The sequence below is a fragment of the Heteronotia binoei genome, chromosome 19 (assembly GCF_032191835.1).
Source record: "Heteronotia binoei isolate CCM8104 ecotype False Entrance Well chromosome 19, APGP_CSIRO_Hbin_v1, whole genome shotgun sequence".
Taxonomy (NCBI): domain Eukaryota; kingdom Metazoa; phylum Chordata; class Lepidosauria; order Squamata; family Gekkonidae; genus Heteronotia; species Heteronotia binoei.
Window position 1 is genome coordinate 40,802,573 of NC_083241.1, and position 13,853 is coordinate 40,816,425.

Here is a 13,853-nt window from a genome sequence, read left to right on the forward strand (position 1 = left end):
GAATGGCCTTGGGTCAGCCATAGCTGTCGCAGAGGTTGTCCTTGAAAGGGCAGCTGCTGTGAGAGCCCTCTCCAGCCCCACCCACCTCACAGGGTGTCTGTTGTGGGGGAGGAAGGTAAAGGAGATTGTGAGCCGCTCTGAGACTCTTTGGAGTGGAGGGCGGGATATAAATCCAATATCATCTTCTTCGGTAAGCAGAAGGTCCCAGGACACGGGGGGGGGTGGCGGTCTGTTTCAGTAGAAGGCAGCTTTATACGTTCACGTATTTGGGGAGGGACAGTGGCTCAGTGGCAGAGCATCTGCTTGGTAAGCAGAAGGTCCCGGTTCAGTCCCTGGTATCTCCAACTAAAAAGGGTCCAGGCAAGTAGGCGTGAAAAACCTCAGCTTGAGACCCTGGAGAGCCGCTGCCAGTCTGAGTAGACAATACTGACTTTGATGGACCCAGGAGGGTCTGATTCAGTAGAAGGCAGCTTCATATGTTCATATGCCTGGCGTGGAGATCTGGCCTGCATGTGTCCCCTGGGAACAGTGCCGTAGCTTTGTCGGAGTATGAAATCGGCTTCTTTCTTCTCTCCAAAGATGCTCATAGTTTTTCACGTGAAGTCTACTGAGCAGCCGTCTTGGCCTGCAGAGAGGTTTTTAGTATATGTTCACTGGCCCCCTCCTCATTGAATTTCCTCAGGACACTATCATTAGCATGAAGTGGGACCCGACGGGGAGGATACTCATGACGTGTGCTAAGGAGGAATTGGTGAAACTCTGGGGACACTTGGGGGGCTGCTGGCAACATCTGTACTCCCTTTCTCACCAAGCGGCTGTGAACACCATCGCCTGGTGCAGCCTGCCCGGGAAAGGGCCGAAGCCGCAGCTCTTGCTGGCTACGTAAGTGCAACCTCGTTTTTTTGGGCTCTTGTTCTTTGGTTTGCCTCAGGACAGGTCTGCTAATCCCTGAGGATTGTGGAGTCGGAAGGGTCCTCCAGGGTCATCTAGTCCAACCCCCTGCACTGTGCAGGAAATTCACAACTACCTCCCCCCCCCCCCAACATAAACAACAGCAAAACTGCTTTTCAGTGGATTTGCAGGACAATTTGACTTTCTAAAGATCTGTTGCCGAATAGTTCTGCCTGCTTTCTCTTTAAAAATACAAAAGGGAAACGCAAAAGAGGCTATCATAATTTGGGGTTATCGTGTGTAACGTACTCTGAACTTCAGAAGTCCCAGGTCTTCTGGTGGTGGCTTCTCTTGGCTGGTTCTTTCAGCCGCAGGAGAAACCACCTGTAACCAGCACTGCTGTCGCCTCTTGAGGCAGCAGGTAGATGGGGAAGTCAGGTCCTCTTTGGGGGTGGCCCCTTAACCTCTGCTGAGGCAGCAAGAAATGCAGAGAATGAGGTTGGAAAGGTCACCGGGAGGGTTGGTTTTCAAAGGTTTTTTTTAAAAGATGTGTGGCTTGTACTGTCGTGGTCTAGAGCACACAACCCCTTGCAAGGGGACCAGAAAGCAGCACGTCGGGCTGTGTCTTCTGAACACCCTTCACTCAGACAACCCAGGAGAGTCCACCCCCAGCCCCCGGCCAGGTCTGAGGCAAGGCTCTGCGGTGCTGCTAGTGCCACTGGAACTTGCAGCCGTCCAGGGGCGACCTGTGTCTTTCCCCTCCTCCCCTCTTCGGCTTCACAAATAGACACTACCTCTTTTCAGCACTTCCCCTCCTAAAGTTGCCTACCCCGTGGAGATACACAACTACATGACGCGTTCTGCTTTTGATATGTCTGTCAAAGGGCCAGTTGTCCTTTCCTTCTCTTCACTTAGAGGGTGCCAGAACGGCTCGCTTTGCGTTTGGACCGCCCCCCAAGACGAGATGGCCTTGCTGCAGCCCAATTCAAGTTGTTCGGGAGGCTGGTGGGATGAGGAGACGAGTGGCAAGGTAAGAGGCCCCAGGTGGCACCAGAGACCCGGAGGTCTTTCAGAACGAACGCGGCAAAGGAGGGCAAGGAAGCCTTGCTTGGAAAGATGCTGTCTCAGGGCTGAAGCCTGAGGGATGCAGGGGATGCTGGTCAGAACAGAGAGCATGAGAAAGGCAGCATCCTATATTTTTGCAGCGAAGCAAGAATCCTTTTGGCATTAGCCTGGTGTTGGGATTCCTGGTGTAACATTTTCAGTGGCCTTCCTGCTGAACCCCGTGGCGCAGCATGGTCAGCTGCAGTACTGCAGTCCGAGCTCTCTGCTCACGACCTGAGTTCGATCCCGGCGGAAGCTGGGTTCAGGTAGCCGGCTCAAGGTTGACTCAGCCTGCCATCCTTCCGAGGTCGGTAAAATCAGTACCCAGCTTGCTGGGGGGGAAAGTGTAGATGACTGGGGAAGGCAATGGGAAACCACCCTGTAAAAAAGTCTGCCACAAAAACGCATCACCCCAGAGTCAGAAATGACTGGTGCTTGCACAGGGGGCTACCTTTACTTTTTTTTCTGCTGAACCAGTTGGTCTGACTCAGCTTCTGACGTTGGTTAAAAAATGGATGCATTCCCTAGATGTCTGCGTGGAACCAATTATCTGAAAGATGAGTTGCAGAGGTTTAGTAGTACAAATGTTTGAAATTTCCCTTTTTGATATCCAAACCAACCCAGAGTGTTCTGACAAGGGGATTTAATTTCCAGGAGTCATACAGGACGGTAGCAGAAGCCACGTGCGTCTATCAGCTGAAAGGGCACATCACACCTGTCCGGACAGTGGTCTTCAGTTCCGACGGACTTACCTTGGTGTCAGGTGGACTAGGTGGCCTGATGAACATTTGGTCCTTACGGGTAAGCAGGTGTCGTCGTTTGAGAATATAAAAGCCAAATCTTAGCTTAGCTCATGCACCGTTGGTGGCAGTTTTCCCACTTCGGTGCCAAATTTAGCGAATATCGTAAAGCAAGCGAGCATGGAATGAAAGACGCCGGAATACAAACACCCAGCGTGGAAGGGACCAAGTATTTGTGGACTTCTGTTTCCTCCACATAGGACGGCTCAGTCTTGCAGAGTGTCGTAATAGGTTCAGGAGCGATACAGACCACCGTGTGGATCCCGGAGGTTGGCGTCGCTGCTTGTTCCAGTCGATCAAAGGTAGCCTTCCATTTTGGCAGTGAATACCCAAATATCCGTTGGCTCCCTGATACGGACACGATCCACCCGCAGTGTTTTCGATTCTCTGGCTGTGCACCTGTGTCACACAGCAGGGCACCGGGAAGGGCCTTCTATGGCTGCCTCACTCCGGGAAAGGTCTGTATGGGAAGACCCAGAGCACCCACCCTGTATCTTCCCTCTTAGCAAGTACTTTTTAACCATGACCAAAGAGACACGAGGACTCGAGACAGTTTAACAAGAAGTTGATAGTGCTCTAGAACAACAAGAGGGTAGTAAAACCTTTTGTGCAACAGTGAACAAAAGAAACAGTAAAGGTTGGTGCGAAGAAATAAAAACCCTGATGCCACTACCTAAACGTTCCCTCCTAACGCCAAAGACTCACACCCTTTGGATGTGTGGTCTCTCCCCAGCTGCAACTTGCTTCCAGCTGAGCCTTTTCCAGAGAGAACCACCCCTCTCTCTGTCTGCAGCCTCTCCAGAGAGAACAACCCTGTCTGCAGCTTGGCCTATTTATGCTTTCCTCCCAGGTCCCGCCCCTCTGGGCCAGTTTTCCCTCCAAAACTGCTTTCACCCAATCAGAGGGACGGAAGGGGTCCTGGGGAGATGTAGGCCCACTAGCTGCTCCTACACTGGCTTCCCTGGAGCCTGTAGGCCTCACTAGGTTGGGATTGTGACAACTTGGCTCCCTCTTTAGGTGCCCATGGCTTCATTGGGTCCTGGAATCCAGTGGGAATATCTCACTTGGAACATTTTATGTGGAATAATGTGAGGGAGGGAGCACTTTCCCTATGTAAAAGAGCTAGATTTGAGTTCAGTAGCACCTTAGAGATAGCACCTTGGAAACCAACAGGGTTTTTAGGGCATGAGCTATCATGAGTCAGGGCTCCCTGTTGCTCTCTTGAATCTGCTGTAGATCAACATGGCTCCCCTCTTTAAATTTCCCCTAGGGGAAATATAAGAGGTGATATGATCTCCATCTTCAAGGACTGAGGTGATATGATCACCATCTTCAAGGACTGAGGAGATATGAATTAAATCAAAAGAGTTTCCAGCTCAACATTAGGAAGAACTTCCTGACAGTTAGAGCAGTCCCTAAGTGGAACAGGCTTCCTCAGGAGGTGGTGGGCTCTCCTTCCTTGGAGGTTTTTAAACGGGCTTGATGGCCACCTGACAGCAATGAAGATCCTGTGAATTTAGGGGGAGGTATTTGTGAGTTTCCTGCATTGTGCAGGGGGTTGGACTAGATGACCATGGTGGTCCCTTCCGACTCTATGTTTCTATGATTCTATGATTACCATCTTCAAGTACTGAGGTGATATGATCACCATCTTTAAGGACTGAGGTGATATGATCCCCATCTTGAAGTACTGAGGTGGTAGGATCACCATCTTCAAGTACTTGAAGGGCTGCCCTATAGAGGATGGGGTGGAATTGTTTTCTGTGGCCCTAGATGGTAGGACCAGAACCAAGGGGTTGAATTAAAAGAGTTTCCAGCTCAACATTAGGAAGAACTTCCTGACCATTAGAGCGGTTCCTCAGTGGAACAGGCTTCCTCGGGAGGTGGTGGGCTCTCCTTCCTTGGAGGTTTTTAAACAGAGGCTAGATGGCCACCTGACAGCAATGAAGATCCTGTGAATTTAGGGGGAGGTGTTTGTGAGTATCCTGCATTGCGCAGATGGTTGGAGTAGATGACCCTGGAGGTCCCTTCCAACTCTAGGATTCTAAATGTCAGTTGTTATTTCAAAAATGAAACTGACCGACATTGTTTGTTGCCCATGGGATTGAGTGCACTCGGAAATGGGAGGCGCCTGGAGGTCCCTGGGAGAGAAAGTGCAAGAAATGGCCACATCGCTGTAATAAATGGAAGCAAATTACGCTCACTGTGCATTGTAATTCACCATCTTAGGGACTTTGGCAGTCAAGTAATAACCAGGCTGTTTCACAAGCCTGCCTTTTCCTTTTGTCTTTCCTGGATGGCTCCTGTCTGTGCACCCAGGATGTGTTGGTGGTGAACTGTACGTCGGAATGGATCTCTTCCAGCCACGTCCTGGCCACGTGCAGGTCTGCCTTGAAGCAGCAAGGCATCCTGGGGCTCAACATGGCCCCTTGCATGAGGGCTTTCCTGGAGCGTCTGCCCCTGATGCTGCAGGAGCAGTACGCCTATGAAAAGGTAAGGGGTGCTGGCGAGGAGGAGGGGGGCGTTGAGAGCAGAGAGCAGGGAGAGATTGGGGGATCTGCATTCTACACTTAGAATCTTTACTGCAGCTAGGAAGAGAGGCCCCCTGGCCTTGCCAGAAAGATTTCTCTTGGGTCTATTTCACAAAAGGAAAGAAAAAAAAACACAGCCTAGGAAGTTCATGTTCTTGGACTCTTTTGTCACACTGGCCAAACATTTTGCCCTTTGTTGGAATAACTTTTCTCTATGTTGGCATGTTGTGGTTACTGAAAGAACTGGCCCTTAAGTTAATCCCAACGAATATGATGTTCCTAGAAAGCCAAGAGGCAAGGATCATTTCTTCAGATCTGTTCATTCTGTGACCTTCAGAATTTAAAAAAGAACCTTTGTCGTTAAGTGCGAACTTTCTCACCTGACAATGCAACTTATTTGTTTTGTTGTTCTGTTGTTTCGATTTGCTATTTTTGTTGTGTTGTTTTTAAATTTAAATGGTAGGGTTGTTTCTTTTTTAATCGTTCTTCAGTTCATGCTGTGATCCGCCCTGAGCCAGTTATGGGAAACGGCAGAATATAAGCCTATGAATTAAATAAATTAGAAAATATTAAAGAGTTCGTGGAGTCCAGTGTAACCCACAGAGAATCTTCTGTGACCATCTCAACATTGAAATTTCAAGTAAAATTTAACCAGCTCTTAACGGGATACAGAAAATTAATCAAGTAGAAGGTGACCAGGTTTCATTTGGCCTTTGAATATTTCTTAAAAGGTTTCTTTTAAGAATATTTCTTAAAACGGGATGCATTTAACTTTGCAAAAGACCCAGAGAGCCAGAGTTTTCACGCAGTTGTCTAATAAGAGACTGACTCCCAAGACCCCGTGGCGCAGAGTGGTAAAGCAGCAGTACTGTGGTCTGAACTCTCTGCTCGAAACCTGAGTTCGATTCCAGCGAAAGCTGGATTTAGGTAGCCGGCCCAAAGTTGACTCAGCCTTCCATCCTTCTGAGGTCAGTAAAATGAGTCCCCAGCTTGCTTGGGGGGAAAGTGTAAAAGACTGGGGAAGGCAATGGCAAACCACCCCATCAAAAGTCTGCCGTGAAAACGTTGTGAAAGCAACGTCAACCCAGAGTCGGAAACAACTGGTGCTTGCACAGGGGATCTTTCCTTTTCCTTTTTTCCGAGACTTGGCATCAGCCACGCTAGCAGCTGATACCAAGTTTACACTCATAGAGGCCGAGTTCTTCTGTGTGTTGCTGAATTCTCAACGCAGGGCTTCTCTCGCCCTTCTAGCCCCACGTGGTGTGCGGAGACCAGCTTGTCCACAGCCCCTACATGCAGTGCCTGGCCTCTCTCGCCGTGGGTCTCCACCTCGATCAGCTCTTGTGCAACCCGCCCGTCCCGCCTCATCACCGGACCTGCCTCCCCGATCCCTCCGCCTGGAATCCGACCGAGTGGGCTTGGCTGGAATGCTTTTCAACCACCATCAAAGCTGCGGAGGCTTTGGCCAAGGGGGCCCACTTCCCAGAATCCTTCACAGTTCCAGACCTGGAGCCTGTTCCGGAAGACGAGCTTGCACTCCTGATGGTAACGTGTGCCACGCGTGTGGTCGGGGAGGGGGCTGCCGTAGCATTTCCGTTTTGAAGAGTGGCCTGTCTCAAAGCGGTAAAATCGGAGCAGTTTTACTGTCCCTGATAAGAACATAGGAGCAATTTGTGCCCCGTATGTGCCTTAGAGAGTACTGAGATCAGGAGCACAAAATCTTTTGACAATCCCCGGGCTGAAGGAGGCCAAATTGAAGACAGTGAGAGAAAAGGGCCTTTTCGATCGCAGCTCCACACTGGTGGAACCAACTACCAGGTGAGGTGCGGGCCCTGCGGAGCCTTGCTCAATTCCGTAGGGCCTGCAAGGCCACTCTCTTCCAGCTGGCCTTCTCGTATTGTGGATCCTAGCCCATTATAGCCGGTCATCATAAATTGCGAGAGGAGAACATCTAGAATATAGCGCCTGGAAATAAGAACATAAGAGAAGCCATGTTGGATCAGGCCAATGGCTCATCCAGTCCAACACTCTGTGTCACACAATGGCCAGAAAACCCAAGTGCCATCAGGAGGTCCACCAGTGGGGCCAGGACACTAGAAGCCCTCCCACTGTGTCCCCCCCCAAGCACCAAGAATACAGAGCATCACTGCCCCAGACATAAGAACATAAGAGAAGCCATGTTGGATCAGGCCAATGGCCCATCCAGTCCAGCACTCTGTGTCACATAGTGGCCAAAAAACCCATGTGCCATCAGGAGGTCCACCAGTGGGACTAGAAGCCCTCCCACTGTGTCCCCACCACCCCAGCACCAAGAATAGAGAGCATCACTGCCCCAGACAGAGAGTTCCATCAATACGCTGTGGCTAATAGCCACCAATGGACCTCTGCTCCAGATGTTTATCCAATCTCCTCTTGAAGCTGGCTATAAGCAGGGCATGGAGGCCAGAGGCACTCCCTCTGTCCCCACCAGCTGCAGTCCAGAGACACAGCCTCTGAATGTGGAAGAGCCATCCAGCTGTTGTGGCTGGAAAACAAGGAGAGGTTAATAAAGGGGGGGGGTAGAAAGAGGAGAAATAAGAGCTAAAGAGAGCCAGAATGTACTAACAGCTCTCAAACATTGATTCAGGCAGGGTAGCTGTGTGGGTCTGAAACAGCAGACGACAGAGTCCAGTGGCATCTTTAAAACCAACAAAGTTTTATTCATGGTGTAAGCCAGGAGTGGCCAAACTTGCTTAATGTAAGAGCCTCATAGGATAAACATTGGATGTTTTGAGAGATGCAAGACATGAACATCAGATGTTTTCAGAGCCAAAAGGGGAGGGAGATGGGGAAGGAGAGGTGGAAAGAAAGCAACTTTAACTTTAAATGAATTCTCCAAGCTGCCGGCTGGCTTGGCTTGAAGAAGTGATCGAAAGAGAAATGCTGGGGCGGTGGGGACTCCGAGAGCTGCACAGTGTGTGTGAAAGAGCCGCATGTGACTCCCGAGCCACAGTTTGGCCACCCCTGGTGTAAGGTTTCGTGTGCATGCATGTTTCTTCAGGTATCGGAAGAAGTGTGCAGGCACACGAAAGTTTATACCTTGAATAAAGTTTTGTTGGTCTTAAAGTTGCCGCTGGACTCTTAACTCTCAAACATATCTCTCCTACCTTTCTGGAGGGCAGATGTTGGGGAGAAAGGTGATGCGGGGGCTGTAACAACAGATGGGCGAGCTCCACCCAGCCTACACTGCTTTTTGGAAATTGTAGTTCCTTGAACATCTGGACATTAATGATGGAAGGGCAGGGGAGTAGGCTTGCTAGCGTGACCTGGAGAAAAAGGTGCTGTCTCTTTAGCGGAAGAGGTGTGAAAATGTACAGTTGAAGCTTTTCACGGCATGAATCTTAAGTAGTGCCACCTTCTAAATAACATCACTATTAAGGAGACAGTTTTGTCTCCAGGCAGCTGGCAACATTGGAGCAGGGGGTTAAAAGCATCAAACTGCTCGTTGACCTTGGGCCGGTCATCCACTTTCAACTTCACCTTCCTCACGGGGCTGTTGTGAGGATAGAGTGGAGGAGAACGATGTAATCAGCTGTGGGGTCCCCACTGGGGAGAGAGGCGGGTTATACATGGAATTAAGGAATCGAAAAATTAAGCCCCAAAAAGACCTAACTACACGAGTCATCCCAGAGGGAAGTGGGGATGCAGCGTCTGGACTCGGTCCTGAGCAAAATTTCGGGTTTTCCAGGATAACGGCAAATGGATCAACGGGATGGATGAGCAGATTATGTCTTGGGCGACATCGCGGCCGGAGGTGAGTAAAGTGGCTGATGATGGACTTAGAATCAGGGGTGGGATTCTAGCAGGAGCTCTTTTGCATATTAGGGCGCACACCCTGATGTAGCCAATCCTCCAAGAGCTTACAAGGCTCTTTTTTGTAAGCTCTTGGAGGATTGGCTGCATCAAGGGTGCGCGGCCTATTATGCAAAGGAGCTCCTGCTAGAATTCCACCCCTGCTTAGAATGGTCAGGTTTGGTGGCCTTTTCTTTAAAGTGTTTCCTTGCTGACCCCAGGATTGGCACCTCGGTGGGAAATGTGACGTGTACCTATGGGGAGCCGGCCGGCATGGGCAGTTAGCTGAGGCTGGGCGTAACGTTTTGGTACCTGTGTCAGCACCATCCTTCTCGCAAGCTCAGCAGGTAACGTGTTAAAATTTTCCTCCAGGTTTTGTTCCCTTTCTGTAACCAGGAGGCCACAGCTGTGGTCTGGGACTACTCCTTTGCCAGTTTTACCAGTTCCCCCTCTAACTACAGCCCCCGCTATTTTCTCGGATGTCCGCTAACCCAGAAGGCAACAATTTCAAGTGGCCCAGAAGGATTCCTGGAGCTTTGCCCTGTTCCTTGGTAGAAGGAGAAGCCAGGGGGGCCCCACGGTATCCCCTGAGCTCTTCAGCTAGACCTTTATTTCACACCCCGCCTCTGCTCTTCATAGCGATGCCCGTTGTTCTGCTCTCAGCTATCATGGTTGCTTCTGGTGCCCCACAATTAACTGAAACCACATTGCTAATGAAAGTATATATATTGAGCCTCAAACAAGACACAGGATCTCATTCCAAGACACTGTAATGCTAGACAACACATCCAAATTGCCATGTTAGATTACGCTGGGAAGCCGTTGAAATTCATAAACATAAACACAATTTAAACAGGAAAGAAGAGAGTTTAAAAATGAATAGGGCATGGCTTCCAGTCCTGAAAAACACAAAATGCCCTACATCTAACAACAGCACTACAGATAAGATTAGAATTTCAATAAGTCAATCCATATACGAAAGAACCTCCTCAGGTAAGCTCCTCCATTAGCATGTCACAGCCTGGGAAGCTCCTACAAGAGAATGACTCAGCCCTACCCCACCTTCCTGAGTAGATATAAATTACTTGCCTACCACCTTCTTCTCACTTTGACCCAGAGAGAACTCCAGCTTTCTGCGTTACACCTCTGAGGATGCCAGTCCCAGTTGCTGGCGAAACGTCAGGTCTCACAATGCCAAGACCACGGCCACACAGCCTAGAAAACCTACAACTAACAGATGAATGTGTGTATGTGCTTACTTTGTATGTTCCCCGTGTTGACAAGGGCACGCTTGCTGGATTTTGAGTCTGTGTCTGACCTAAGATCTTTCATTTAAAAATAAACCCAAAAAAACTTAAGTGCCGTGCTTTCCCCCCTTAATTATTAGGTCATTTGCGGTCAAAACTGCACATTTGTTATTCAAGCGAATGGGACGGTTTTGGCCTGCGGAGAAGGGAGTTACGGTCGCCTGGGACAAGGCAACTCGGACGATCTTCACGTCCTCACTGTGATTTCGGCTCTTCAAGGTAAAATGACAAAGGTGGATTTGGGGCATAATCTCCTCCATTCCCCCTTCCCAGTTTTAATGGGACACTGGGGGAGGGGGTATCATTGAGAGGAAAACATTCATGCGAGGAGCTAGGTACACAACAGCTGCCTGTGCTGGCACGACACAAAGATGTTAATGGGGCTCCCCCGATGGGAACACATTCGGCCAGTGCTGAAAGAGCTGCACTGGCTGCCTATTGTGTTCCGAGTCCGTTTCAAGGTGTTGGTATTGACCTTTAAAGCCCTTTATGGTCAGGGGCCTGTCTATCTGCGGGACCGCCTTTCTCCACATGTTCCCCAGAGAGCACTGAGTTCAGGGACAAAAAAATCTATCGTCCATCCCTGGACCAAAGGAGGCTAGGTTACGTTCGACGCGAGCTAGGGCCTTCTCAGTGGCAGCACCAGAACTGTGGAATGCTCTCCCGGAGGCCATAAGAGCCCTGCGGGATCTTTCCACTTTCCGCAGGGCCTGTAAGACTGAATTGTTCTGACAGGCCTTTGATATCTAGCCGGGAGAGAACTGCCACCCCACATCATATAGAGTACTAAGTGATCACCGTCAGAAAAGAAGAACCGAAAATGTTTTTAAAATCTTAATTATGTTTTATTGGGTTTTATTGGTTTTAACTTGTGAATATGAATGTTGTCAGCCGCCCTGAGTCCTCTTGTGGAGGGGGTGGGTTAGAAATTTAAAGTAATAAATAAATGATAAATGAATTCAACAAAACCTATTTCATAACTCTGAAACAGATACCTAAATGACCTGAATTACAGATGGATTTCAGTGTACCTAAAACAACAAAAACCTTAATTAAATTTTTACTAGCAGCTGCACGAGCTGCTGTAGCATCTAGATGGAAATTCAAATCGCCACCATCAGTTTCTTTATGTTTTGATAATATCTGGAGATTTTTTTTGCTACAGAAAACATTTTGTACTATAATCAATAAAGAGGAATTGCTGAATGTAATTCTGACTTTCCAGTGATTTGGTTGCCCTTGTTAAATTATATGGTTTTAATGGATAACGTTCCGAATCATGGATATCCCATAGATCTGCTGCAATTGTAATCTGATCAGGGCTTTTTTGGTTGCCGGAACTGCTTTGCATATTAGGCCATGCCCCCCTGTTGTAGCCAATCTTCCTGGAGCTTCCAGTAGGCCCTGAACTAACAGCCCTGTAAGCTCTTGGAGATTTGGCTACATCAGGGGTATGTGGCCTAATATGCAAAGGAGTTCCTGATACAAAAAAAGCCCTGAATCTGATTATTAACTTAGACACTTATCTTGCAATTCTTTATTTGGTACTTTATCTGCTGCAATTGTAATCTGATCAGGGCTTTTTTTGTTGCAGGAACTGCTTTGCATATTAGGCCATGCCCCCCGTTGTAGCCAATATTCCTGGAGCTTCCAGTGGGCCCTGTTCTAAGAGCCCTGTAAGCTCTTGGAGGATTGGCTTCATCAGGGGTGTGTAGCCTAATATGCAAAGGAGCCCCTGCTAGAATTCTATCTCTGGACCCTGTACTAAGAGCCCTGTAAGCTCTTGGAGGGTTGGCTCCATCAGGAGGGTGTGGCCTAATATGCAAAGGAGCCCCTGCTAGAATTCTATCTCTGGACCCTGTACTAAGAGCCCTGTAAGCTCTTGGAGGGTTGGCTCCATCAGGGGTGTGTGGCCTAATATGCAAAGGAGCCCCTGCTGGAATTCTATCTCTGGGCCCTGTACTAAGAGCCCTGTAAGCTCCTGGAGGATTGGCTATATCAGGGGCGTGTGGCCTAATATGCAAAGGAGCCCCTGCTAGAATTCTATGTCTGGACCCTGTACTAAGAGCCCTGTAAGCTCTTGGAGGGTTGGCTCCATCAAGGGGTGTGGCCTAATATGCAAAGGAGCCCCTGCTAGAATTCTATCCCTGGACCCTGTACTAAGAGCCCTGTAAGCTCTTGGAGGGTTGGCTCCATCAAGGGGTGTGGCCTAATATGCAAAGGAGCCCCTGCTAGAATTCTATCCCTGGACCCTGTACTAAGAGCCCTGTAAGCTCTTGGAGGGTTGGCTCCATCAGGGGGGTGTGGCCTAATATGCAAAGGAGCCCCTGCTGGAATTCTATCCCTGGACCCTGTACTAAGAGTCCTGTAAGCTCTTGGAGGGTTGGCTCCATCAGGGGTGTGTGGCCTAATATGCAAAGGAGCCCCTGCTAGAATTCTATCTCTGGACCCTGTACTAAGAGCCCTGTAAGCTCTTGGAGGAGTGGCTCCATCAGGGGTGTGTGGCCTAATATGCAAAGGAGCCCCTGCTAGAATTCTATCTCTGGACCCTGTACTAAGAGCCCTGTAAGCTCTTGGAGGGTTGGCTCCATCAGGGGTGTGTGGCCTAATATGCAAAGGAGCCCCTGCTAGAATTCTATCCCTGGACCCTGTACTAAGAGCCCTGTAAGCTCTTAGAGGATTGGCTGCATCAGGGGTGTGTGGCCTAATATGCAAAGGAGCCCCTGCTGGAATTCTATCCCTGGACCCTGTACTAAGAGCCCTGTAAGCTCTTGGAGGGTTGGCTCCATCAAGGGGTGTGGCCTAATATGCAAAGGAGCCCCTGCTAGAATTCTATCCCTGGACCCTGTACTAAAAGCCCTGTAAGCTCTTGGAGGATTGGCTACATCAGGGGTGTGTGGCCTAATATGCAAAGGAGTTCCTGCTACAAAAAAAGCCCTGAATCTGATTATAATCTTAGTCACTTATCTTGCAATTCTTTATTTGGTACTGTTATTACCCATAATGGGCTCATTTGTTTGGAGAATGTATTTATTTTATTAAAATAAAATTTAAGTTTCTTTTTTTTTTAAACCAAAAAATCCAGAAGCAGTTTTTATCAGGTCCCCCAGAGGGACTTTGTTTTCTCAGAGCACTTTTAAATTAGCGACATCCCAAAAAACCTTTTCTCAAAGCAACGACTCGAGTAAAACTCTTCTTGAAGCAGAACCTCAGCAAATGCGTAAACCAAGGGTGGCCAAACTTGCTTAATATAAGAGCCACGTAGAATAAATATCAGATTTTTGAGAGCCTCTCAAGACGTGAATGTCAGATGTTTGAGAGCAAGAAGGGAAGGAAGGATGGAAAAGTGGAAAGAAAGCAAATAGATGGGGGAGGTAGAAAGAGAGCAA

General features: G+C 48.8%; 1 protein-coding gene across 1 annotated transcript in view; it reads left to right on the forward strand.

The window, feature by feature from the left end:
- The window catches only part of HERC1 (HECT and RLD domain containing E3 ubiquitin protein ligase family member 1), a 159,989-nt gene that overhangs the window by 118,756 nt on the left and 27,380 nt on the right, over nucleotides 1-13,853 (forward strand). The window contains 9 exon segments of the mRNA XM_060260258.1: nucleotides 683-882; nucleotides 1,807-1,921; nucleotides 2,650-2,796; nucleotides 2,996-3,097; nucleotides 5,115-5,288; nucleotides 6,578-6,871; nucleotides 9,054-9,119; nucleotides 9,379-9,504; nucleotides 10,545-10,683. Coding sequence (XP_060116241.1) covers nucleotides 683-882; nucleotides 1,807-1,921; nucleotides 2,650-2,796; nucleotides 2,996-3,097; nucleotides 5,115-5,288; nucleotides 6,578-6,871; nucleotides 9,054-9,119; nucleotides 9,379-9,504; nucleotides 10,545-10,683 — 1,363 coding nt within the window.